This window comes from Arctopsyche grandis, chromosome 8 (assembly GCF_051622035.1).
Source record: "Arctopsyche grandis isolate Sample6627 chromosome 8, ASM5162203v2, whole genome shotgun sequence".
NCBI lineage: Eukaryota > Metazoa > Arthropoda > Insecta > Trichoptera > Hydropsychidae > Arctopsyche > Arctopsyche grandis.
The window spans coordinates 11609149-11632906 of record NC_135362.1 but is presented as its reverse complement, the minus strand read 5'-3'; the positions used below and the strand labels follow the sequence as shown (position 1 = coordinate 11632906).

At 33.6% G+C, this 23758-nt stretch overlaps 4 protein-coding genes across 5 annotated transcripts; 2 read left to right on the top strand and 2 right to left on the bottom strand.

Annotated features, from left to right (window-relative positions):
• The first annotated feature begins 94 nt into the window (after window positions 1–94).
• Not11 (CCR4-NOT transcription complex subunit 11) lies at window positions 95–3025 on the top strand. The gene is made up of 9 exons (XM_077436837.1): window positions 95–272; window positions 370–461; window positions 766–980; window positions 1062–1219; window positions 1290–1443; window positions 1534–1857; window positions 1954–2093; window positions 2435–2600; window positions 2676–3025. Exons 1-9 carry the CDS (start codon window positions 232–234, stop codon window positions 2820–2822), a joined length of 1437 nt encoding a protein of 478 aa, XP_077292963.1. The 5' UTR covers window positions 95–231; the 3' UTR covers window positions 2823–3025.
• On the bottom strand, window positions 2837–23257 carry HSPC300 (hematopoietic stem/progenitor cell protein 300). 2 transcript variants are annotated; one of them, XM_077436848.1, is made up of 4 exons: window positions 23247–23257; window positions 3527–3717; window positions 3271–3353; window positions 2842–3192 (listed from the first exon to the last, which is right to left on the bottom strand). In XM_077436848.1, the coding sequence occupies exons 2-4, from the start codon at window positions 3657–3659 to the stop codon at window positions 3166–3168; spliced, it is 243 nt and encodes an 80-aa protein (XP_077292974.1). In that variant the 5' UTR covers window positions 3660–3717; window positions 23247–23257; the 3' UTR covers window positions 2842–3165. The 2 variants fall into 2 exon arrangements, with proteins under 2 accessions (XP_077292973.1, XP_077292974.1); XM_077436847.1 differs by lacking the exon at window positions 23247–23257 and having other exon boundaries at window positions 2837–3192; window positions 3527–3759.
• Window positions 3962–9459, top strand: LOC143915409 (focadhesin). Its single transcript, XM_077436047.1, has 14 exons — window positions 3962–4324; window positions 4394–4594; window positions 4675–4846; window positions 4917–5199; window positions 5283–5833; window positions 5920–6140; window positions 6217–6420; window positions 6489–6775; window positions 6857–7059; window positions 7142–7396; window positions 7475–7768; window positions 7853–8151; window positions 8223–8427; window positions 8496–9459. Exons 1-14 carry the CDS (start codon window positions 4050–4052, stop codon window positions 8652–8654), a joined length of 3609 nt encoding a protein of 1202 aa, XP_077292173.1. The 5' UTR covers window positions 3962–4049; the 3' UTR covers window positions 8655–9459.
• PIG-O (phosphatidylinositol glycan anchor biosynthesis class O) lies at window positions 9847–20673 on the bottom strand. Its single transcript, XM_077436830.1, has 10 exons — window positions 20005–20673; window positions 14970–15099; window positions 14677–14898; window positions 14485–14594; window positions 14241–14402; window positions 14015–14166; window positions 11876–13092; window positions 11608–11793; window positions 10463–10665; window positions 9847–10377 (listed from the first exon to the last, which is right to left on the bottom strand). Exons 1-10 carry the CDS (start codon window positions 20551–20553, stop codon window positions 10183–10185), a joined length of 3126 nt encoding a protein of 1041 aa, XP_077292956.1. The 5' UTR covers window positions 20554–20673; the 3' UTR covers window positions 9847–10182.
• Window positions 23258–23758: the final 501 nt, after the last annotated feature.

Here is a 23758-nt window from a genome sequence, read left to right as displayed (position 1 = left end):
TATTTTATTCTACTTTTAATTCATCAGACATAGATTGAATTATAATATCTATTACATTTTGATTTTAAGGCGAGTGAAAAATATGGACAAAATTAAGTTTGTTTAGATAAGTGTCAAGTATAACTGTCAAGCAGGGTTGGTAAGCGGTGTGCGTTTATACAGAAGCCGCTGGTTTTGTGGCGTCTAGTCGAATATATACATATTTTAATTGGACTGATTTAAGTCATTACAATGTCGTTAACATTCTCCGAAAGTTCCAAATTAATATGCGAGTGAGTTAATTATTTTTGATTATTTTATGATTTACAATTTAACCTCATTCACTGATTTTGTATACTTTGTATATATTATTTATATGATTTTTTTCAGAATATTCTCCGAACAGTACATAGAGAGTCAAAGCTTAGAATCAATTTGTTCACAAGTGCAAAAAAGATTTCCCAAAACTGATCATTTCAATGGTGAGTTTTTTCTTTATTTATTAGTTAGGAAGCAGGAAATGTAAGTCGATTCAAGTAAAATATTTATGTGTTTCTATTGAAAGTTTTTCTCGGTCGGAGAAGATAAACTACTAAATTTCATTATAACGTATTTTTATTATATGTGTGTATTGTGCAAATTTAAATATATTTCGAAATTAATTCAATTTTGTAATACTTTTTTTTAATTCATAAACCCAGGATGATAAACTATAATTTTTGTGATTTATTAGATATTTGTTTGATTTATTCCATATTTAAAATAAAAATAATTTTGTGTTCACAGTTTCTCTTCTTATTTCAACATTAATTACTGGAGGGGATTTAAATTTACCAGGACAGAAAGTGATTGGTCTTGCCATACTAAATGATATATATAAAACAGATAATCCGTTTAATCCTCTGTTTATTCATTTATTGGAAGGCAAAAAAGGATTACAACCTCTCCTTCCTCAAGAGAGACATTTCCTAGGATTACTAATCAAAGGCATAACGAGAGATGTAACTATAATAACTGCTATTTTTAGTCTGGTGTCTAAATTATATTTTAATTCACTGACACTTGTAAATTTTTCTTTGCAGGTAATGAAAAAGTCCGCAAAGCAAATTATGTTGACTGAAAATTTTGCTGATCTTGATATCGAATATTCTGGACTTCAGATGACTGTGGCTGAAAAATTATCCGAATTACCTTCAACCGCACGTGTTGCTGTACCTGGTATAGTTCCATCAGGAGACAGGTAATTAATTAATTTCGTCCTAAATCACTTTTTTATCTTACATAATGCACTTTATAATTCTTGTCTATAGCTCTCCGTTTAACAAAGAAGCTTTTAAAGAAATGGTTGAAGCGTTATTGTGCAATGATGGCCTACTTTTACACAAAACAGTTACACCCCAATGTTTGTCTTTTCCCCCTGATATAATCGATCAAAAAGAAAATGATAAATGTGTGTTTATCGAGGTATTGTTTTATGAATATTGTTCTAATAATATAATACATATATATTCTAATATATCTGTGTGACATAATTATGCATTGATTTTATTTCAGAGTGTTTGGAAGGATATATCATGTCAAAATTTCTTTAAACCTATTTATGACATAGATTTGGAAGGTTTATGCACTACACAATCCATTTCACCGAATACCTCTTCCGAAAGTCTGAAAGTTACCAACATTAGTGACGAAAAGATAGAATCAACGGACACGTCATCGCAAAATGATAGCTCGCTATCTAGCGTGGGAGCGGAAGCACAAGCCTTGATTCAAATGGCACTCAAAGGGACTTTAAACGTACCTCTTCAACAGAGATTACTGGCATGTTTAGAGCAAGACGAAAATGTAGTTTATCAAGTGGGCATTACGCCAACTCAGGTTGTTAAATTTTACTGTAAAACTTGTTACTTTATTTATACAGGTTTTTTGAAAGGCTCTTAATAATTTGTACAAATTGTTTTTTTTTTTTTGCAGTTACCCGATCTGGTGGAGTATAATCCTATGGTTGCCATATCTGTATTATTGAAACTTATACACTCTCAACAAATTACAGAATATTTTAGTATTCTTGTGAACATGGAAATGTCACTGCACTCTGTTGAAGTTGTTAACAGGTATACATAAATGTTTCTGTTGTAATATACGTATATTACTATTAAAATGTTTCTGTTGTAATACATATTACTATTAAAATGTAGTGTTGTAATATATATTACTTTATAACCATAGAAGTAGAATGCATAGAATCACTCTCAGCCTCCAAAAATGTTGCTACAAAAACTCTTGCAGAGTTTGTTCATTTTTTGATAAACTTCGTCTCTCTCTCTCTTGTCTCTCTTCTGACTTTCCGTCTCTCTCTTCGATGGCTCGCTTTTAGACGATACTTTTGTTAACAATGACCATTCTATGCATTCTACTTCTATGTTTATAACGTAAAAATTTTTTGCGTTTATAGATTAACGACATCCGTCGATTTACCGGTGGAGTTTGTGCATCTTTATATAAGCAACTGCATATCAACGTGTGAAACTATAGGAGATCGATACTTACAAACGCGGCTTGTTAGACTTCTTTGTGTGTTTCTGCAATCTTTAATCAGGAATAAAATAATAAATGTCAAGGTAAATTCGAAACCTATCAGAAATCAAATAAATGTGACTGAAATTGTATTAATAACAAAATATTATTTATTTTAGGAACTCTTCATAGAGGTTGAAGCATTTTGCGTGGAATTCAGTAGGATAAAGGAAGCCGCAGCCTTGTATAGATTATTGAAACAACTCGACGGAGGAGATGGATCAAGTATTCAACCAAATCACAAAAATGAAAAAACAGATCTATAAAATAATAACTAATTCATTTGTACTTTAAGATATTTATTAAATGTTGTTTATGTTACAATGTAAAATTAAATTTTATTTGTAATAATCTTAAAGTAAATTAAATAGAAATGCTCGACTTGTACAAATATGAAAGAAGCTTATACATAATTTATAGAAAAAATAAATCTGATACTTTTTAAAACAATAAAGGTACAATAAAATTAAACAAAAAGTCTCAAGTTTATTTTAGTTCATATAAATATAAATTGGAAAAATGTATTGTACATTTGCATGAATTGATAGCAAAAATGCTACATGCATTTGCTATTTTCACATTATATTAGGCAGTATTTTATTTATTGTGCTATGTCAAAGTTTCACCTTTTGTGACCTGAAAAATAAGAGCCATATTAAGAGATCATCCGCTCATATTATTTATATTCTAACTAAATACGAGCATGGTACATACGCAGGCTTCTAAATAATCAATCCTTCTTTCCAAGGTGGTGAGTTTTTCATTTAAAACTGCGAGTCGAGATCTACATGATAAGTCTGCAAATATACAAAACATTCTTTAGCAATGCAAGATTTCATAAAACAAATGTATTAAAAAGTTAGTGATTAACATATGAATTTTGCATATCAATACTGAATCGGCACTTAAAAGATAATGATGACTGAAAGAAATAGTGGCTTTAAATGATGTAATAGTATAGGAAATGTACCAAAAGAGTTGAGGAAGTCGGTGATTTTTTTAATGCTTCCGGTGATAACTTCAATGTACTCCCGGTTAGCCCAATCCTGTTGGATTTGCTTCTGGATAGACTCACGATCTCGTGCACCACCGCTCGATGACATTATTGTACTCCAAAACTTCTTATTTGCTTAGTATTCCTCACAATCCACACCTAGCACACTCACTGTCTCTATCACTGTCATTCACAACAACAAATGTTGCCAGTGCTGAATATTTCATTCATTCGATTGTATACGAAATGTTTAAATTCGTATTATGGCAATTTTACATCATCTATACATATATGCATATTTTTAAGTGAATATTTAATGCAAATTTTATTCAATTAATCAGCATTCAAATTTAAATCGGATAAAATCGAAATTGATCAAAATGCAAATGCAAATACAGGTGTATATTTTTTACACTGGCAACTTTATAACCTCAACAAATGTCAGTTCGTGACATTTGTTATCCATTTGTAAATTTAATTTTGTGTTTACTACCCTACAATGGAGGAGATAAAATACAAATTAAATTCGAATAATGTCATGATTGTGACTGAGGCCATAAGTTTACTTTTAAATTCTATCGCGAAGTTAATAAAACATAATAAGAATTCTAATGATTTGGAGCAGCATTTTAATCTACTGCATGAGCAATGTGTATCTTCAAATATCGTCGTCAGCTCAGCAGCATGCTGTGGATTTTTGAAGCTATTAAGAGACGGTCTAATGGATATTAATCCGTCACTCTCGTCTACAATGGCAATGCTTCTATCTGTAAGGTGTGTACTTGGTGATATATTTTGATATTTTTCATAATTGTTATTCACAGTTTGTTTCAAAATTTACAGCAACTATACGGGCATTGTTTCAATTATTTCTGGAATTTTAATAGAGAGTGTTAAATGTGATATTGTTGCTAACACTGAGTATAAATGTCGGTGGAAAATGATAGATCCGATGCATCCGTTTATTTTGATTATTCATCAAAGAAAGGAATCGATCAATGAAGTTATTGATAAAATGGACACGATTTGTTCATCAACTTCTGGGTAATGATATGAATGAATAATACTTGCAAATGTTTTTTTTTTTTTTATATATTTTCTTATAGTATTAATAATAATTTTAGGGTAAAAATGTATGCACTGGAATTATTGAGACCAGTGTTTTTGTGGATTTTATGTAATAAAAACGAATCTTACACTTTGTTAGATCAACATAATACACTTAGTACCGTTTTGAACTTTGATTATTCACTTGAACAGTTTTCTTTGATTGTAGAGTGTTTGGTTTGGCAAGAGGTATAAATACATTTTTACACAGGTGTAGTGTTTCTCGACTATTTTTTCTGATATGGTTTCATAATTTTAGATATCTCCAGCAAACGCCAAGTCAGCATTTCAAATATATTCATTGCTAATAAAATGGGCTGATGAAAAGAACGAAGATCTGCTTTCAAGCCTTTTGTCTAATTTTGCAACTGTAGCTCATGCACTTATTATTAATGGCGATGATCCTAGACAGTGTTTTCGTATAATGGAAAAACTTTTAAAGTTTAGCGTCAAAAAAGACATTCTAGCTTGCACAATCGGCCTGCTCGCTGAAACGGTTTTAGTGTGTCCAGCCTTATATATGTCTGAGTTGCTTTTTTTATGTCAGTATTTGCATTATTGAATTCAAACGGTCAAGTCATATTATAAAGGATACATAAAATTTTATTTTTATTACTTTTTTCAGGTTTTATCGGATGCAAAAAGAACCATTGCATTCTCACCGACCATATGCTGGTGTCAGCTATTTTGCAATGGGACTATAATAAAAACGTTCTTACCCAAGATTTTGATATTTCATTAAGAGAAATACTCGACACCATTACGAAAAAATGTTATAATGAGTTAAATGAGACGAATGATAATGTTATATTTGATATTTTTAAATCCACAAATAGTCGTATTTATAAAGTATCAGAGCTTTGTACAAATTACAAAAACATAATTGAAAATCAAGAGAGTTTTAACAAGTGGTTTGAGAAATGGAAACTCATTGCTAATTCTAATGTAAAATGCGAGTATTTACTTTTCTTTCAATCGCTATTATTGTTACCGTCTCGAGTATTTGCCGATTGTATGAAAGTCCAAGTATTTGATTTGATTATGGACCTAGTTTCGGCACATCCCAATACAGCCACTGGACAATTACCCATTACTATATATTGTTTGAATTTTTCTACAAATTCAACATTGACTATTGAATTACTTAAAGGCATTTCCAAATTGGCTTTATTGAAAGTATGTACATACATATTTCTTATTCATATGCATAAAATTTAAATCTGTATCTCTTTTTATGCGAATTAATTATAATATGAATTCAGGAAAACATCCCAATAGTAATTGGAATTTTAAAGAATCTTACGAATTTGCCGAAATCTTTTATGATTGAATTATATATAATACTCTTCAAACATCAACACCGTTGCTATCCATACTTACAAACTGTATTAGCTGAGAATTTATCTAAAATGCAAGATAAAAGTATAAAATGGGAAATTTTAATAGCTCAAGCCAAAGCCGTTGAATATATCTGCAAAACTAGGTTTTTATATTGTAAATAATAAACTTAAAATGATTGTATTTTAAAGCTACATTGATTTTTTTTTATATTTAATCAGCGCTGAAAGTCGTGGAATGGAATTGGTTCCCATTTTATCCGAATTAATAAACCAGTCGCAAACCGAAGAATGCACTATCGCTTGTTGCTTATCATTAGAAGCTTTGAAATTCTTGTGGAAAGCCGAAGTAATAGATCCAATAAGCGCTTGGCAAGTGCTTGCACCAAGATTTCATCGTGAAAAATGCGAAAAAGTCAAAATAAAGTTTGTATTACTTTTTATTACTTTATTGATACACTGAGAGCGTGTTTTCTATGTTGTAATTTTTTTAGGATATGCGAGTTACTCGGAACAGTGCCTCCATTATACTGTGATACACAAGACTATGATGATTTTGTCGATAAAGTAATCGTTAAACTATGGCAATTCACTAGTGATAGTCACAGTTATAGCACCAATATAGCTGCCTATCGTGCTTTGTCAAACTTCACAATAAACATGTTCACGTTGAAACAATTCCCAGAAAAATATAGAAGCGGTGTAGTAATTCCTTCTAATGCCTTAAAAATTGTAGCAGATGAAAAACCAAAACCGGAAGATGTATTGGATCATATACCGAGTACGTTTCAACATGATGTAATTTGCTTTTAAATAAACTTGTCGATTTCAAAATGAAATTAAATAATCGCTCGGTTTCAAGGCATCGTGTGGGAGAATTTATTCAAGTGTACTCGTACGGAGTCGTTGCCTGGAGTAGTGGACTTGTGTCATTCATTAATGAATCGAGAAATGTCTGCATATAGAAGTGGAGTCTATAATGTCATTTCTGTAGAACCAGATTCTGCAAAGTATTTGCCGACTGCAAGCGTAGTTAGAGGTTTATTAGAATTTGTCAGAAAAGAGGTAAATATGTGTTTTTACACTAATTATTGTTTTAATATTTTCATTTGTTTTTGAATTTAAGAAATCCTTTTTCATTTCGAAGGTAATGAAAATCAACACTAAAGCAATTGACCCCGCTTTGATGCAATCTATCAGGTGTTTGACAATGTCGTTCGATAAACCGTTACCTCCATTAAATTGGTGTTTTCTATCAAATCTAATTCACGATGAAGAATTGATTCTCACATTAGAGGAAAAGATATCAATAATAAAATTGCTAGCAAAGTTGAGCGAATCTTCCCCTTCAGCAATGAAACTACTAACCACTTATTTAGAATCATTCAAAGGTTTATGCACGGTGTGTATTTACTAGATTATGTGTTGATGTATGTACATATATAAATGAAAACAATTAAAAACCTTACAATTGTTATAGGAAGATGACGTGGCGATTATATGTACCATTCTACCAATAATATGCAAATTTTCAAAACCCACACTAATCCTATCAATCATCGAAAACCTCTTCAAACAATATATCAAGCTATTGCAAATGTGGAACTCGCATAATAAACCTTCAGAAGAAAATTCAATTAATTATAATTTATGTGTGGATTTATTGAAAGCTATATCGGAATGTCTCGGAGATGAAAATATTTCCGATGCAATTAAAAATTCGTTTTCTAAATGTGTATTAGACATGTGGAATTGTTTCGATCATAAAAATATAGTAAGTTTAGTTGATTTTCATATATTTTTTAAATTAAATATGTATGTATATGGGTCGGTAAATTGTGTATTTTATAATTCATAGGTTTGGCCCGATTTGATTCGAGTCTGTAGTAATTTATCTTATGATATGGTACGAAAGCTTGTACAGCCAATGGATGAAAAATCGTTCTACTTCCGTTGCAAGTTAGCCAACGACGACACATTGGAAAATCCTCTCAACTGGTTGAATGATATCATTGATTATGGTATTGACAATGTAAACGAAAGGCCGAAAATATTATCCATGTTGACTCCAATTTTAATCAACACCAAAATTGAACTCGACTCCACGAGAAATTGGCTCTTGCAGTTGAAAACGAGGACCCAAATGCAAATGACGCAGTATGTATAAATATATTAAAACTATGTTCACTTATAAGAATTTATAAAGTAAAAATGTATTTAAATTTCAGAGATTCATCTCCGGATATGATAAATTTTCTCTTGGATGTTATCATGTTGAGTGTGATTATATTTTCACAACACTGCATTTCGAGTTTCTATAAAGACACTGAACTTGTTGATCAACAATCTCGATCTTATAGATTTAAGGTGTTCCCTCAGGCTTTTGCAGATCTGTTTAAAAATTCTGACGAGTGGAAGAATGTGGGGTGTCAAGTATGGTTACTTCTTTGAACTGAAGTTTACGTTTGAAAATATATTTTTTATAATATTTATATTTTTAGTTATTGGAGTGGCTACATTTTTGTCGCAACAGTGAATCGATCGATGTCAATTACATGAGAATTATTAACCAAGCCATGGTTGCTTGTTTATATACGCCCAATTTTGAAAAATTAGATTTGTGGGCGAAATATGTAAGCCCCAAGCTTAATTTTGTATGAGAATTCAATGTACAAATCTGCCAATATATGTATGTATCTAAAGAAACCACAAATGCCGGAAGTGAAATTTTCCTTACCTGTTTGCGTAAGAAAATTTGACTATTTTTATTAAAACTATCTGATTAAAGTACATAATTGGCAGCGATGTTAGAGATCAACAGAATTTCGTTGTTTTTTAAAGGAATTTAATTGATTTTCCATATATTATTTAAACTGTAGATTTATACTATATTTGGAGGAATATTAAAAATTATTTAAAGCCCATTTTATAAAAACAAAATAAAATTTTGCCTATTTTTATTACTTTTTTATCTTGATTTTAATTTTATTACCATAAATGTGTCGCAGAATAAATGTGAGTAAATACCAAAATTGTTTTTAATGGGAATGGAGTTGAAAGAATACGATTTTTATAAATATTAAAATTGTAATAAATACAAAACAAATAATCTTAAAACTACAAAAATACAAATACAATGGTGTAACATCATAATACTGTTAAAAAAAGTTTGGTTAAACTATGGCTGCAAATTACAAAAATCTCGTCCATTTTGGATCACAACACATAATTATTAATAAACAAAATCAACATTATTTACAAATAATATTAAACAAAATGTCTTTTAACTCTACATGACTAAACAACCATCTAATACATAATTAAAAATGCTTTGGTGTTTATATTTCGAATTAAATTCGTATAAACAAATAAAAATGCTAGGAAACATAATATGTTACCTATACAATTGATAATACACATTTAATAAAATTCAAAAGTACAACGTATATATTTTTTATGTTGGTTACAGCTAACTTATTTGATTACATCATTTACAAATAACATATGGCATATATATATATATATATATATATATATATATATATATATATATATATATATATATATATATATATATATATATATTTATATGCAGCTTAGTATTAATTGCTAAGTATTTCACTAAAATATCGCATTATTCAATAATATGCATATAACAAAAAACATGGACAACTTTCAATAATTTCAAATACTTAACAAGCAAAAAAATTGGCAGTGCATAAGTTCATTCACATAATACACAGCTATGCAAGTACATAAAGGTTGGTTTTAAAAATACATACAGTCAATACGGGAACACAAATTCAGATCTATTATACAAATATCTATACACATGTTTCATAAACGAATTTTATGAATTCTAATAAAATATTCTACAAATATGACGTTAAACATTGATAAATCTTTTAATAAATGATGAGTATGTATGTATGTATACTAAGAATGGAAATATGAATATACAATATTTTATAGCGTAAAATAAAATATTGGTTCATGATAAACTACCTGTTGTACTTACAAAGACGATCTCAATTTATATAGTACATACTGGTTTCACATGTAATTTTTAAGAGATTGCTGAATCTCGCAACGCCTTCAATTTTTTTTTGTAAATTTCGTAAAATTTCAAAAATCACCAACTGATCAACAGTACAAACATTTGAAACACATGATATAAAATTAAAATTATCAGCTTTCTCTGTTTAATTTTGCAATAAAAACGCTTAGACGAGAATGTATTCGAAGTAGTATAAAGTATGAGATTAAAACTGCTATTAAGGTTATCATCAAACTGATACCTTCGAATATCATTTTCGGGGCGAAAATTTTCCACACCATAAGATGGCGACAGTGAACTGTTGCTGCTAACATACACACAAACATCTAAAACGAAAAAAACATATATAGTAAATAAAAAAATAAATATATATTAACACTAAAACAATGAAGATTAAATGTAAAAAATTACCCTGACTGAATGAAAGAGAATATATTTGGTGGATGTACTAAACATGGCTGCCATTAGCATCGTTTCTCTCTCATACAGCATCAATTCACCTCTTTGGATGTCGACTTTAGAGGAATGACGAGAAGGATGTCCCCACATTACAAACATGGGGAATGGGGCCAACACCAACAGAGGGATGCACAATCCAGCCAAAAATTGTGCTCCTAAAACAACAAAAGCACTTTAGAATAAAAGCTCAATATATTATCTATTATCACTTATCATTACCATTTAAACCAATCAATTCTAAATACATCCTCTTCTATTAAGGATCTTGGTGTAATTCTTAATAATAAACTCGATTACTTTGAACATATTTCCTTCATTACTAATAAAGCTTATAAATCTCTTGGATTCCTACTCCTTTATTTTTCCCTTGTAAGATCTCACCTTGAATTTGCTTCAATTATCTGGTCACCTTTTTATATATCCCATGTTAATTGTATTGAAAAAATCCAACTAAAATTTATCAAATCCTTACGCTATTGTTTTTCTATCTACGCCCATACTACTGTCCCCGATATTTTAAAACTCCTATCCTTTAACAATCTTTCTGTCAGGCGACAACTCACTGATGCTACATTCCTTTTTAAGTGCCTAAACGGTTTCCTTGATTGTCCCAATTTACTGAGTAAGGTTGGTTTCAGGATCCCAGTTAGGTATTCTAGAAATGTTGCACTCTTTTCAAAACCAATTCCCTAAAATATTCCTATCTACAGCGTGTTTAACGGGGAGCTGAATGAAATTGATCTATTCGGTATTTCCTTGCATCAATTCAGGACTGCTATCAGGAGAGTCTTGATTGATTGATCCATTTTCTATATCCATTATACATCATTATCCAATATTAAAATCACTTTATGTTTAGTTATTTACTATTCTATTTAGTCATGTTTTAGTTTTTATTCTTTTCATTTTCATTTGTTTGCCTCTATATACGATTTTATGTAATTTGCAAAAATCTATAATTGGGCTCAGATGTTATTTTATTTTGTTACATTTATTATTTATTTTTATGCATTTCTACATATGTTGTCTGTTGATTTTTCAATAAATAAATGAATAAAAATAAATATTCATATGAGAACAGTCGATGTTGTAATTACCAAAAGTATTAGCGATAACAAGAATTGCAGGTACTGCATTGAATGTGAAATGACCACCAGTTCCGACAAACGCTGCCCCCCATTGAATTGATGAGAGCGCAGCTTGATGTCCTGTCCCATAGAAATAATAGACGGACAGTAGTACCCAGCATTGGATACTGCAATTGTCAACGGTTAAAAGTTGAGCTGAAACGTGATAATAATTACAATAAGATAGATACGTATATATATATATATATATAAAACCACTGATCTTTTGAATGTTTACCTAGTGATGTTGAAGTGTGATAGCGGTTAACGGCTAGCATTGCTAGCATAGATGCTCCAGTTGCGAATAGCAATATGATAGACGGGGCTGATCTGGCTCCTAATACTAAACTAATCAACAAAGTGACGCAAACAGTCAACATGACAAAAGCGGCGCTGTAGACTGTAGCAAGTCCGTACACGACGGGAGTGTTTGCTTGTCTTTTATTATTCAAAGAGTGTTTATTGAAGAGTCCCTTCATCTGATTGAACAGTTGCGGCACAATGTTGTCTTGACCGTAGACGGAAACGCTATCGTTTTGCTTTGGTAGAACGAAAATACTGAGCGGTTTTATAATGAGAACTATTATAGAAACTGCGAGGATTCCGAAAACCAACCTCGCAATACTGTCCGCTCTCCACGACACCTTGTGCGGACTCCAAGAAGCGACCCAGTAACCACCCGTGCACACGGCGGCCACCGTCGGGGCATAGCGCCACAGTATTGCATCGTGCGATACCAAATTACCGCAAGAGCGAAGCCAAAGTCTAGTGAGAATTACTAATAAAGCCAACGAGGCCAAGCCTGTAACTAAATGCATTGGACTGGTCTGTCCGGTGTCTTCATTCTTGTAGTAACATTCGCCTTGTTCTTCTCTACACACTTTGTAAAATCGTGAGGCGGCTAACGGTGTGGCCGTGCAAATGAGCAAAGGGTACAATATTTTAGGTATTCCACTGCTGTAACTTAACACCACTAGCAAGGACAATAACAAATACGACAGAACCGCCCCTTCTTCGACGATGTAACTGTTCGAGAATAGTGCACATGTGGAAAATGCTAACGACGCTCGAGCCGAAAGGTCTACCCAATCCTTTCTCCGCGTAGTCTCGTACCAATTTTGGGATATTACTTCCCAATTTTGAATGACCAACATTGATAACATAAACACGGATACAACTCCGGTGGAAAACAAAATTGTAAGCCCTAATCTTTCGATGAGACTGAAATAATAACAGCCGACACTGAATAGTACAGCGAAAAACATTGCACCGTAGGAATATAATAGATATGAGCTTTGAAAGATTTCAGGAAATCTTTCGGGTGGAATTCCGTCAACTATCATATAACAGAAGAAGATTGTCAAAAAGATCATTAGGAGTCCACGAGACATTGAAAATGAATCAAATTGTATCCAAACTTCTTGACACATTGATCGCACATCAATTAAAAATTCTCTGAAATAAATAAAACGAAAATTAGTCTTCAAAAATGTAAAATATTTATATGATATCAGGGCTGTAGAGTCGGAGTCGAAGTCATAAAAATTATTATTTTCTTTAATTAATAGTGTTATGGTATGTGTCAACTAGTCTCCAATTTTATATTGAAGTAAGGCCACTAATAAATTGAAATATAATAATTTAATTATAAAAATCATGAAATTAAAAATTACATTAAAAAATAAAATCGTTGAACTATTGTGGCCAAAACTGATTGTTTCCTCTGTTTCACGTTTTTTTATTATTAAACTAGTTGAACCCGGCATGCGTTACAATGCCACAATAACGCACGGAATTCCCGTTCCCAAGTTAAAGTCGTGGTAATCTGACTTATCCAGCGTTTAACAGCGGAAAAATGCAGGCGGCGAACACATTTGAAATTATTCAATTATTTGTTTATTTTACCCTAACAAAGCAGGTGGCGACGCGAAAAAAGTTGAAATTATTGCATTGCCACTCATTCCCGTTTCTGGGCGATTTTTTTTACAGAAACTCCTGTAAGTTTCATCGCAATCGGTTGAATGGTATAGGAACGCATACGTGATAGACAGACAAACATTGATTTTTATATATATAGATTGATTTTCTTGTATATGAAATTCATATAAATACACTACATATGTACTTACTTTTTCTTTATACCTATTTCATTATCAATAATTCAATAAATTAGGTTACATGTCAACTTTAAGTAATTTTTCATATTTTAATAATAGCTATTATTTTTATTACTAGCAAATTTATATGTTCGCAAGAAAAGTTAATCTTACTAAAATCATTCAAGTCGGAGTTGAAGTATGTATAAGGTAAAAGTCAGAGTAAAATTTTGAAGCGACTACACAGCCCTGCATGATATTTTATAAATTAGTGAACAAACCTTGCATCAGTAGCAAAAGAATAAAAAGCTCGTTCATTGTAAATACTTTGAACTCTATGACTTAGAATTATAAACTTTTTCTCAATGGAGTCTATTTTTTCAATAGGAAATTGATCCGAAATTAGCGAATAGTGCTGAATATATTTCGTGACCTGGAAATAATACAGTTCAAGTTTAATTTGATTAGACGTAGAAATATGCATGTACAAAACACAAAGAACCTTACTTGCTTCACATTGGCCCATAAATTGATCAAAGCAAATTGCCAATCATTAAAAGGAATATTAGAGTCTCCTGAGAATGGTAGTGAATTTAGGATAATCGCTCCTAAATTTGAGTATGGAGGAGGAAGACCTAATATTGAAGATACTGTAGGCACAAAATCCACCTGAAAAATAAAAAGTCATACAAATCATTTATTTATATGCAAATACAATATTATGTAACTAATTAAAATAATTAAAATTTACCTGTCTAACGGTTCTGGGACTGAGTAATTCAGGTGGTGACATTAAATCGTATGGAGAATACATAAACATTGCTGCAGTTACTTCAGCGTCTGTTTCACCTCCATGATCTCCTAATTATAAACATACAACAGTACAATATATAAATTAATAAAAAAAAATCGATCAAGTATGAAAAACATTACATAGACATACCCGTAATAGTCATTCCATGATCTCCAATTACAAAAAGAACAGTATCATTATCCAAAGTTTGTAATGTATCTTCAATTACTTGATTCATCTCGGTGAGTTTACGAACCATTTCAGAATGCAAAGGTCCGTAACGGTGACCACAATGATCAACACCCAAAAAATGGGCTACTAAAAGTTGCCAATCTTTTTTTTCTAGTTCTTCTGGTAACCGTGCTTTGACAGCTTAAACAACAAAACATCGATTGATCATCACCGACATATTAAATATGAATAAACCAAATAATAATATGTACCATTGTCGACAGTATCCAAGTCCCAAGTATTAAATGATGGAAGAGCGAGAGATCGAAGCCATCTCTTGGGGTATAACTGAGCCCACGTGTCATCGCCGAGCAGCACAGCTTTTCCACCATGTGATACAAGCTGAAAGTAATACATATTTATTTAATAACATACATACATTAATACAGGTATTAATTAAAAATAGCAATTATATTAGTGAGTGCGATTCTTAACAAAGAGTTTTTTTTTTGTATTAATTAGATTTCGTATAGATTAAATCGTAGATTATTCCCTTAAAATTATTTTCAATTTCTACTATTTAAAAAAAAATTCTGCTGCAAAACTTTCATCAAATGGATAAAGATATAATAAATATAGGAGTAAAAAAACAGGTACATTATATGAATATTGTGATTGATCACCTTATTTTATTTTAACATATTAGCCACAGTGACATTACAGAGTACTCTAACGCGTCACTGTGGCCAGACACACAATCATGCCACAAATTAACGTTTATAAAACATTTGTGGTCGACGATATTTATTATTGATAAAATCAACCACGGGCATTGCTCCACAACCACTCAACCAGTTCAACGCAGCTTACATTAAACAGGTCAATGTCACCAGCAACCCGGTTGAGTAGATATATCGCTTTTGATATTGGAGACATTGCCAACATATAAGTGCGAGCCACAGGAGAAGAAAATAAATCACGATTCCTCAGGTCCCTGAACTTACTAGGTGTATAAAACTTAAATTCATTAAGAACCTGAGGATTGTGTACTAACCCATTTAATAGCTTAAAAAAGTGCTTTCCTGAAAAATATAACACAACGTGACTCCAATGAGTTGAAGCCTAACGCCCCTAATAGGAAGCACTAGGATATAGTCAAGGATAATAACCATACAATTTCATATAAAGATATTTGAGAAAACGTTTTTGAATTCTCTCAATCTTCAATGAATGAGTCATATGAGTAGGACTCCATATAATGGAAGAAAATTCTAGAATGTTACGTACTAGAGATTCATAAAGAATTTTAAGCACCAACGCACTCTGGAAAGGTTTACTAACTCGTAGTAAGAATCCCAGCATTTTTGTGGCCCGCAAACAAATACTGTTTGTGTTGTTTGAAATAAAAATTATATTGTTTTCCAAACAATGTTCTGCGACAATTTGGAACACATGTAAAGATCTTCTACTTCATATTGAAAGGCGAGTGATGATCAATCTTCACTGATGTTTAAATTGAATTTTAAGTAGATGAAGAAATTTCCTTAGTATTTTTAGAACACCGACAACTCGTTAGCAATATTTTCCAAAAACTAGTATGAACGATTCCTGGGTTCGGAATCCATTTTGCGTGACAGCTAAACCAGTAGGTTTAAGCGCAAGTAACTATGAAAATCTAATTGATTTAATTAGTGACTCTGATTTGAAACAAAAATACAAAGATCAGGCTTTTAATGATTTCTGGGCGAGTTTGTCAGAAGAGTATCCCAATTTTTCAAAACAAGCTATTATTGTTTTACTTCCGTTTTCTGCTACCTATTTATGCGAAGAAGGATTTTCTTATTATGCTGCAACGAAGCTAAAGTGCAGGAACAGGCTCGATACCACACCAGATATTAGAATGAAACTTACCAACATTATGCCTGATATCAAGATGATATGCAATTCATGGACTCAAAATCATCAAAGTTATTGAGTGCTTTATTTATTCATATTTTTATGTTTATATATTGTATTTAAAAATAATTACTAAATAAATAATGTGTTTTAATATATATATATTTTTTTAATTTTAACTAGTAGGAATTACCCCACCTAAAAAGTGTTCCGTTCAAATTTCCGAGCTTGCAAAGTGTTCCATTGCAGAAAAAGTTTGGGAAACCCTGGCCCAATAGAATCGATTTATATGAATAAAATTTTTATAGCTGCAACTTGTACAATTTTTTAAAAATACGTATGTTAACCCTTTGCCCGCAGCAATAAATGTAGCGAACAAGCCCTGTACGCGGCAACTTTTTCGCGAATTTGGCAATCGAGTTTTCGACCTTAAATACAGATTTTAATATTTACTCAAGTAACCAGATAGGTTAATTAACACATAAAGTATTATTTTAAACAATAAAATACATAATATATCTCGTAGTTTTGGATTAATTGTCAAATAGTCAATCTTCATAATTGTATGAAGATGTGACGTCACATAAACGAGGTTTCAGTATGGTTCCACAAAAAACTAATTTTTGAATGGTATATATTCATTTTAAGCAAATTGAATATTTGGCATTCAACTCTCAGTAATATATTCAACCAATTTTGAACCTTAACACTTTCAATGCTGAGCTAGAATCCGTGCTATGCTGATATTTTATAAAATAGCTCTGTCTCACAAATGTTTTGACAGTGTGGAGGTCTAGACATTTCTTGGAAGGCGCGTCTACCTGAATCTTGCATAAAGCACGCTATACAGTACCTATATTTATTCATTATTTTCGCTAGTATCATCTTCTTCATTATTATTAAAATGCAAAGCCCTCTAAATCAAAAAAAATCTATCACGAGACATAAATTGGGAGAATGTGGTGAGATTGAATAAATAATGTTTTTTCCAATAATCACTTTGACGAATCAATCGTATGGTCCATGTGCAGCAAAAGTCCTAGCCAAATTTTAAATTCGTCGACTGTTATATCTTTCCAGCGTGCTATACGGCTATGCTCACAATTCGATCTAGTTAATATTTCAATTGCTTTGTTCAATCACGAGATTATAAAATTCCTGATCTAATAATAAATTAAAAAAATCTATGGGTTCGTTTCCCTGAATAGCAACTTTAATCCCTGGCCTCCCCGTAAAAGGAATCTCCTGACGCTGTATAGCTGTATTCGACCATGTTCTTGTAGATACGTAAGTCAAGTAGATACGTAATACATCAAGTAGATACGTAATACATCAAGTAGATACGTAAGTCAAGTCGTGAAGTCTCAAACGACAGTTGAGCTAAGGCTGAATGTACTTTTCATATGATATCGCGTAAAAAAGGATCTTGTGGTTTTTCCCTTATTTAGTTCCCTTAAAAGATAGCGTAAAAGTCCACAATTGCTAAAAGGTATTACATGATGTTTTCCAGGAATCGACTCACCATTATCGTGTAAGCAGGTAAATCGAAAAAAATTGGCATTTTTACATATAAAGTGATAGCATCATATTATGTTAGCATGCCATATATAATATTCCGTTTGTTACAGACATTACTAACAAACTAACCAGTAGATTCTATGACAGAATCACTAATAACCATACTAACACACTTGTGAAGAGTCTCGGTGATTACAACAAAATGTCTATACCCTTCAGGTATAAACACAGATTACCTAAACACAATCTGCATTAGGTCATCGACTTTAGAGAGTCTTTAATTAATATTATGTATTAGATGTATTATGAACATTTATAAGGATTGTAAATAGGTTTTTGAGCTCTTTTTCCTATTATGCTTTAGATTAACATTAGAATAATATAATACTGTGATTAATAACCAAATTAAATTAAATTGTAAAATAGAAAATGATCAGTAGCTATTAAAATAGATATAAGATGTATTGTGAACATAATTTCGTAATAATAAAAAGCATTTAAAAATCAAAAATATTTGGATCAGCCATTAGACATTTTAGTATATTCACTTACATTTACGAAGAGTAATATTTACTAAGCTTTTTGTATAAAAATATAATCACCAAAACGTCTATATTTTTTGAATAAGTTAAAAAATAAACAGTAAATAACATTATATAAAATTTAAAATAGAGTGTATAGAGACCTTTAGGTGAAAAAATTGAATGCTTCTCGCATTACTACAGCAAGTGCGTATTTTTTTTTTGAACCTTTCTGTTGGAAAGGGACAAAGCGCGCTAGATGAGACGCGCGCTTTGTCCCTTTCCACGACAGGGGTGTCGTTAGCACCCAACGGGTTAAAACAGTTGAAAAAGGCGCATATAAGCCTCAAAATCCCGTGCAAAGTTCAAAAATTCCATGGAAGACAGCCGCGCTACAGACTTGTCGCCCAAAGCTTCCATAGAAGACGGCCGCGGGCAAACGGTAAAAGGTCTGTTCATGCCTATTCAGCACGACCCGAAGTACGGACAGTATTCTTTAGTACATTCTATATATTAGCCAGCAGTTTGGCTTAGTAGTAGCGTATATATTTAGCACCACTGAGGTCAAAGGTTCGAGTCCTCGCCATCTGCTGGTTAGATTTGGGGATTTTGTGACTCCAAATCGATCGTTTCTCTATCAGAGTTTGCCAATTTTATCTGATCATTGCTGAAACGGTTCCTGAACATTGGTATTAGATCTATTCCTGTTACAAAAATCTGCCTGTGTATAATTTGTAATAATTATGCACAGTAATATATAGATATCTTATTTATTATATGTATAAAAATTGTACACAAAAAAAAAATCTAAAAATAATCCACAGATGCCTCTATGATTATTATTTCTGATTAATTGTTATATGTTATATATTCTGATTTCTGATTGTTTATGTATTCTGTATTTCGTTAACGTACACCCATTGATGTATAATACACATAGATGGGCCCTGACGTGTGATTTTGGTCGGAGATCTTGTCTTCATTAACTGAGGGGTGCGGGGGGTTTAACTAGCGGGGAAGTAGGAGGAAAAAATTGTTTTTTTTTCCCTACGACGCAGCGGTACCTACCTACCTACCGAGAGAAACTGTGCATGCGCCATGTATTTTGCATGCGCCAAAAGGGAGACCAGTATAAGACGTGAGGGCGGATCTAGTGAATTATACATCAATGCGTACACCCGTCGCATTGGAGCAAATCTGTAATGACGAGTGTATATTGATTTGTAACAATAAAAAAAAATAAATATGGACGCGCATGAATGCATAAATGCGCATGCGCGAATGGAGTTATGAATACGTCCATATAATGTACCGAAGAATAGTATCCTTAAGAGGTATTATTAGTATGGTAAAATGTTGAAATGAAACCTACCTGGTCAATGAGATTATCCTCGTTGATTTCAGGGGTGGCAAAGTTGGATCCGACGTCTATGAAGGTGGGCAAGGAGCCGGTGGTGAGACCCTTCAGCCGCTGCAGCGTGGTGGTGGGGGGGTCTGCGATGAACTGGTAGAGGCGGGAGCGCTTGGGCTGTTGGCGCAGCATTCGGGTTATGGCCGGCAGCCGGTTGGTGTACGACGGAGCGTCGGGCTCCGGCTCCGAATCCAGATTCGTCCACGCGAAGTCGAACCTCAACGCGTCGATCAGCAGCACCACCACTTTGGCGCGAGCCGGCGGACAGGCGCGGTTCGACGAGTTGAGGTCCAGCGCGAGAGAAGCCAGTCGCTGGCGCGGGGTGCAGCCGTGCTCGGATCCAGAGTGACCGGACTCGAGAGGGCCGCAAGGGATGTGCTGGTAGGGCTGGCATTTGGTGCGCTCCACTCGGGCCTCTCGGGACAAGAGGAAGCCGCGGCCGAAGAGCAGAGCGCCTCCGCACACCAGGTAGCTGATCCACAGCATGAAGAGGCCGTAGCGAACCCCCATCGCGACTCAGCTCAGCCCAACTCGCCCAACTCGCCCCACCCCGAATCGCACTACACGACACGACACGACACGACACGACACCGCTCCACACCACAACCACCCCTACTGTCAGTCGACACTGCTGCCAACTGCTGACATCTGCCATCGCCACAGGTAATTTATTTATTTAACATATTAGCCACAGTGACATTACAGAGATCTCCAACGCGTCGCTGTGGCCGGTCATTCAGTAATAATAACATGATAACAGTAATAATAACTTATAATAATAACAATATTAACACAACATCATTAAAATCATAAAAAAAAGAAAAACATAGATAAAGTAATGTTACGTACGCCGCGGATTAAGCGAATAGAATCCCAGAGACTGTGTGACCGAACATGGGACAGGATTATCTGTAACGGATATCTGTTAACGGATTAACTAAATGCATACCGTGAGACTGGTATAAGTGGGTTTTAAGGATTAGATTAGTTATGAAACAATGATTGCACTTCTCATACCGTGGGAATACATATCCGAATACGTGACTATACAGTAGGTAAACAGATTAGACGTCCTGAGAGATCTACCCCTTATAAGGCGGTACGTAAGCGATCTCAGGGCATTCTGGACGGAGCACTGGCAATACGTGTATCTCCTGAATCATCAATAAATGCTGTGAAACGACTGTTGGCTTTTACTTGGATCCTCCACCCACCCCTACGCAACAGTAATAACAATCATTAATATTTATAATAGGCAAAATCAACCACTTTCAAATATGTTGTCAACAACCACTCAACCAGATTAGTATATTTTATATTGAAGAGGTCAATTTCACCATAAATCCTGTTAAGCAGATATATCGCTCTAGATATAGGAGCCGTTGACAACATATTTGTGTGAGCCACAGGAGGAACAAACAAATCACGATTTCTCAAGTCCCTAAATTTACAAGGTGCATTAAACCTAAATTCCTTTAGAACCTGAGGATTGTGTATTATCCCATTCAACAGCTTAAAAAAGTGTCTTCCCAGTAACATATTCCGACGAGACTCCAATGAGTTGAAACCTAACGCCCCTAATAGGAATGCACTAGGATATAGCCAAGGATAATAACCATACTGTTTCAAATAAAGATATCTGAGAAACTGTTTTTGGATTCTCTCAATCTTCAATGAATGTGTTATATGGGTAGGATTCCATATAATAGAAGAAAATTCTAGAATACTACGTAATAAAGATTCATAAAGAATTTTAAGCACCAACGTATTCTGGAAAGGTTTGCTAACTCTTAGTAAGAATGCCAGCATTTTTGTTGCACGCAAACAAATATTGTCTATGTGTCGTTTAAATTGAAAATTATTCGAGAACAAGACCCCCAAATCACAATATTCATCTACAAACTTTAATTCAACACCACTTAGGCGATATGGATAAATCAAGCGATTTGAAGATCTTGTCACATTGAGAACAAAGCATTTTTGAATGCTAAAAAATAATTTATTATCGACAGACCAACTTGACAGCGCATCTAAGTCCAATTGGAGAAGGGCTGCGTCACTATGAGACTTAACTGTCATAAAAAGCTTAAGGTCATCGGCGAATAAAAGATAGTCTGAATACTTAATTATTTTTGAGATGTCATTAATGTAAATTAAAAAGAATAATGTCCCTAAGTTGGACCCCTGAGGTACCCCAGAATATGAAAAAAACTCATTTGGACTATTCGTCACATTGGGGTGGTCACAAAGACAATTTTTGCCATGAAAATCGCGAATACACAATATTTAGCACTCAAGTTCTCGTTACTATGATAGTTATCGGTAGTATGATGGACTTTTCGGCTGCCAGATGTTCCGTTATAGAGATTTTAGTGACTTTGTGACGAGTAATCACCGAACCATCGCCACATTACTGTCAGTGAATCTACGACTGCTGCTGAATGCTACCTAGCAGTGCAGTAGCTAGCAGGAAGGGTTCGGTGATTGCTGGTCACAAAGCGCTCGCCCAAAAGTCACTGAAATCTCTATAACGGAACATCTGGTATACACACTGAGGGTAAACGGACTACTAGTCATATGTGAACTAGTCACAGGACAACCGGTCGCTCTAGATCGGTCACACATGATCACCCGTCACACTAAAACTGGTCACGAGAAAACTGGTTGTCCGATTTTAGCTTGTGACCAGTTTTAGTGTGTGACCGATCTAGAGCGATCGGTTGTCCTGTGACCGGTTCACATTTGACTAGTAATCACCGAACCAATGAGAACTATCATACTATTGCGTATGGGGTGGGTGGAGGATCCAAGTAAAAGGCTTTAGTGCGCGGGACAGATGTGTTGACCGTGTCCCGGTCTAAGAAAACACCGTTTGTGTTTGTAAGAGGATCGTTTATTTTCGTTCAATTGTTACAATGGTTATTGTATGTACGAAGAGGTTGAGCTTCGGAGAAGTGATCTGGTCGAACTGCAGAGGTTCACTCTGGCGTTGCGTGCTGCTGCGTGGCTTTATATAAGTTCCAGGCGTACCGTGTACAGAGATGTCTTTGTTCTCAGGACACGTGTTTGACCTATTTTCGAGGAGCGTGCTCTGTGGTCAGCGTGGCAGGACGTCGTTCGTTTGAGAATGCGGGCGTGTGCCATGCGTTAATTACTTTTAAGGCACGTGTTTTCAGGACATCGTGTCGCGGTTGCCTGATGACATCACTGTCGGGTTTTGTTCTTTTACGATCGAGCGATGAACTCTTTCTTCTGGAATGGTCGAAGGGGTCGTTGCCCTTGAATTATGCATGGTTGTACAGGACTTAAGCCTGGAGATAATTTTCGAAACCAATTATAACGGCGGCTCCTTTTAGCATTCGCTACAATACTGACGAGAACTCGAGTGCCAAATATTCCGTATTCGTGATTTTCATGGAAAAAATTGTCTTTTGGGCGATCGCAATGTGACAAATAATCCAATTACAAGCAGGGAGCAGCCATGCTACTTGCGCCCTATTTATTTGACAATTTTCGAATACGACCATTAAGTAAAAACTTTAGATTTTCAGGTAAACGGATTACTTGTCAAATGTGAATTTGTTTGTCTCAGAAACCTTTTAGTTTATTTAAGTGAAATTTCATATCATAAGTTACGTATGTATAAAATTTGGTAAGTATCCGTCAACCGGAATTGGCAGTTTACTCTTTTTCGATTTTTGTTCCACTATTTTTT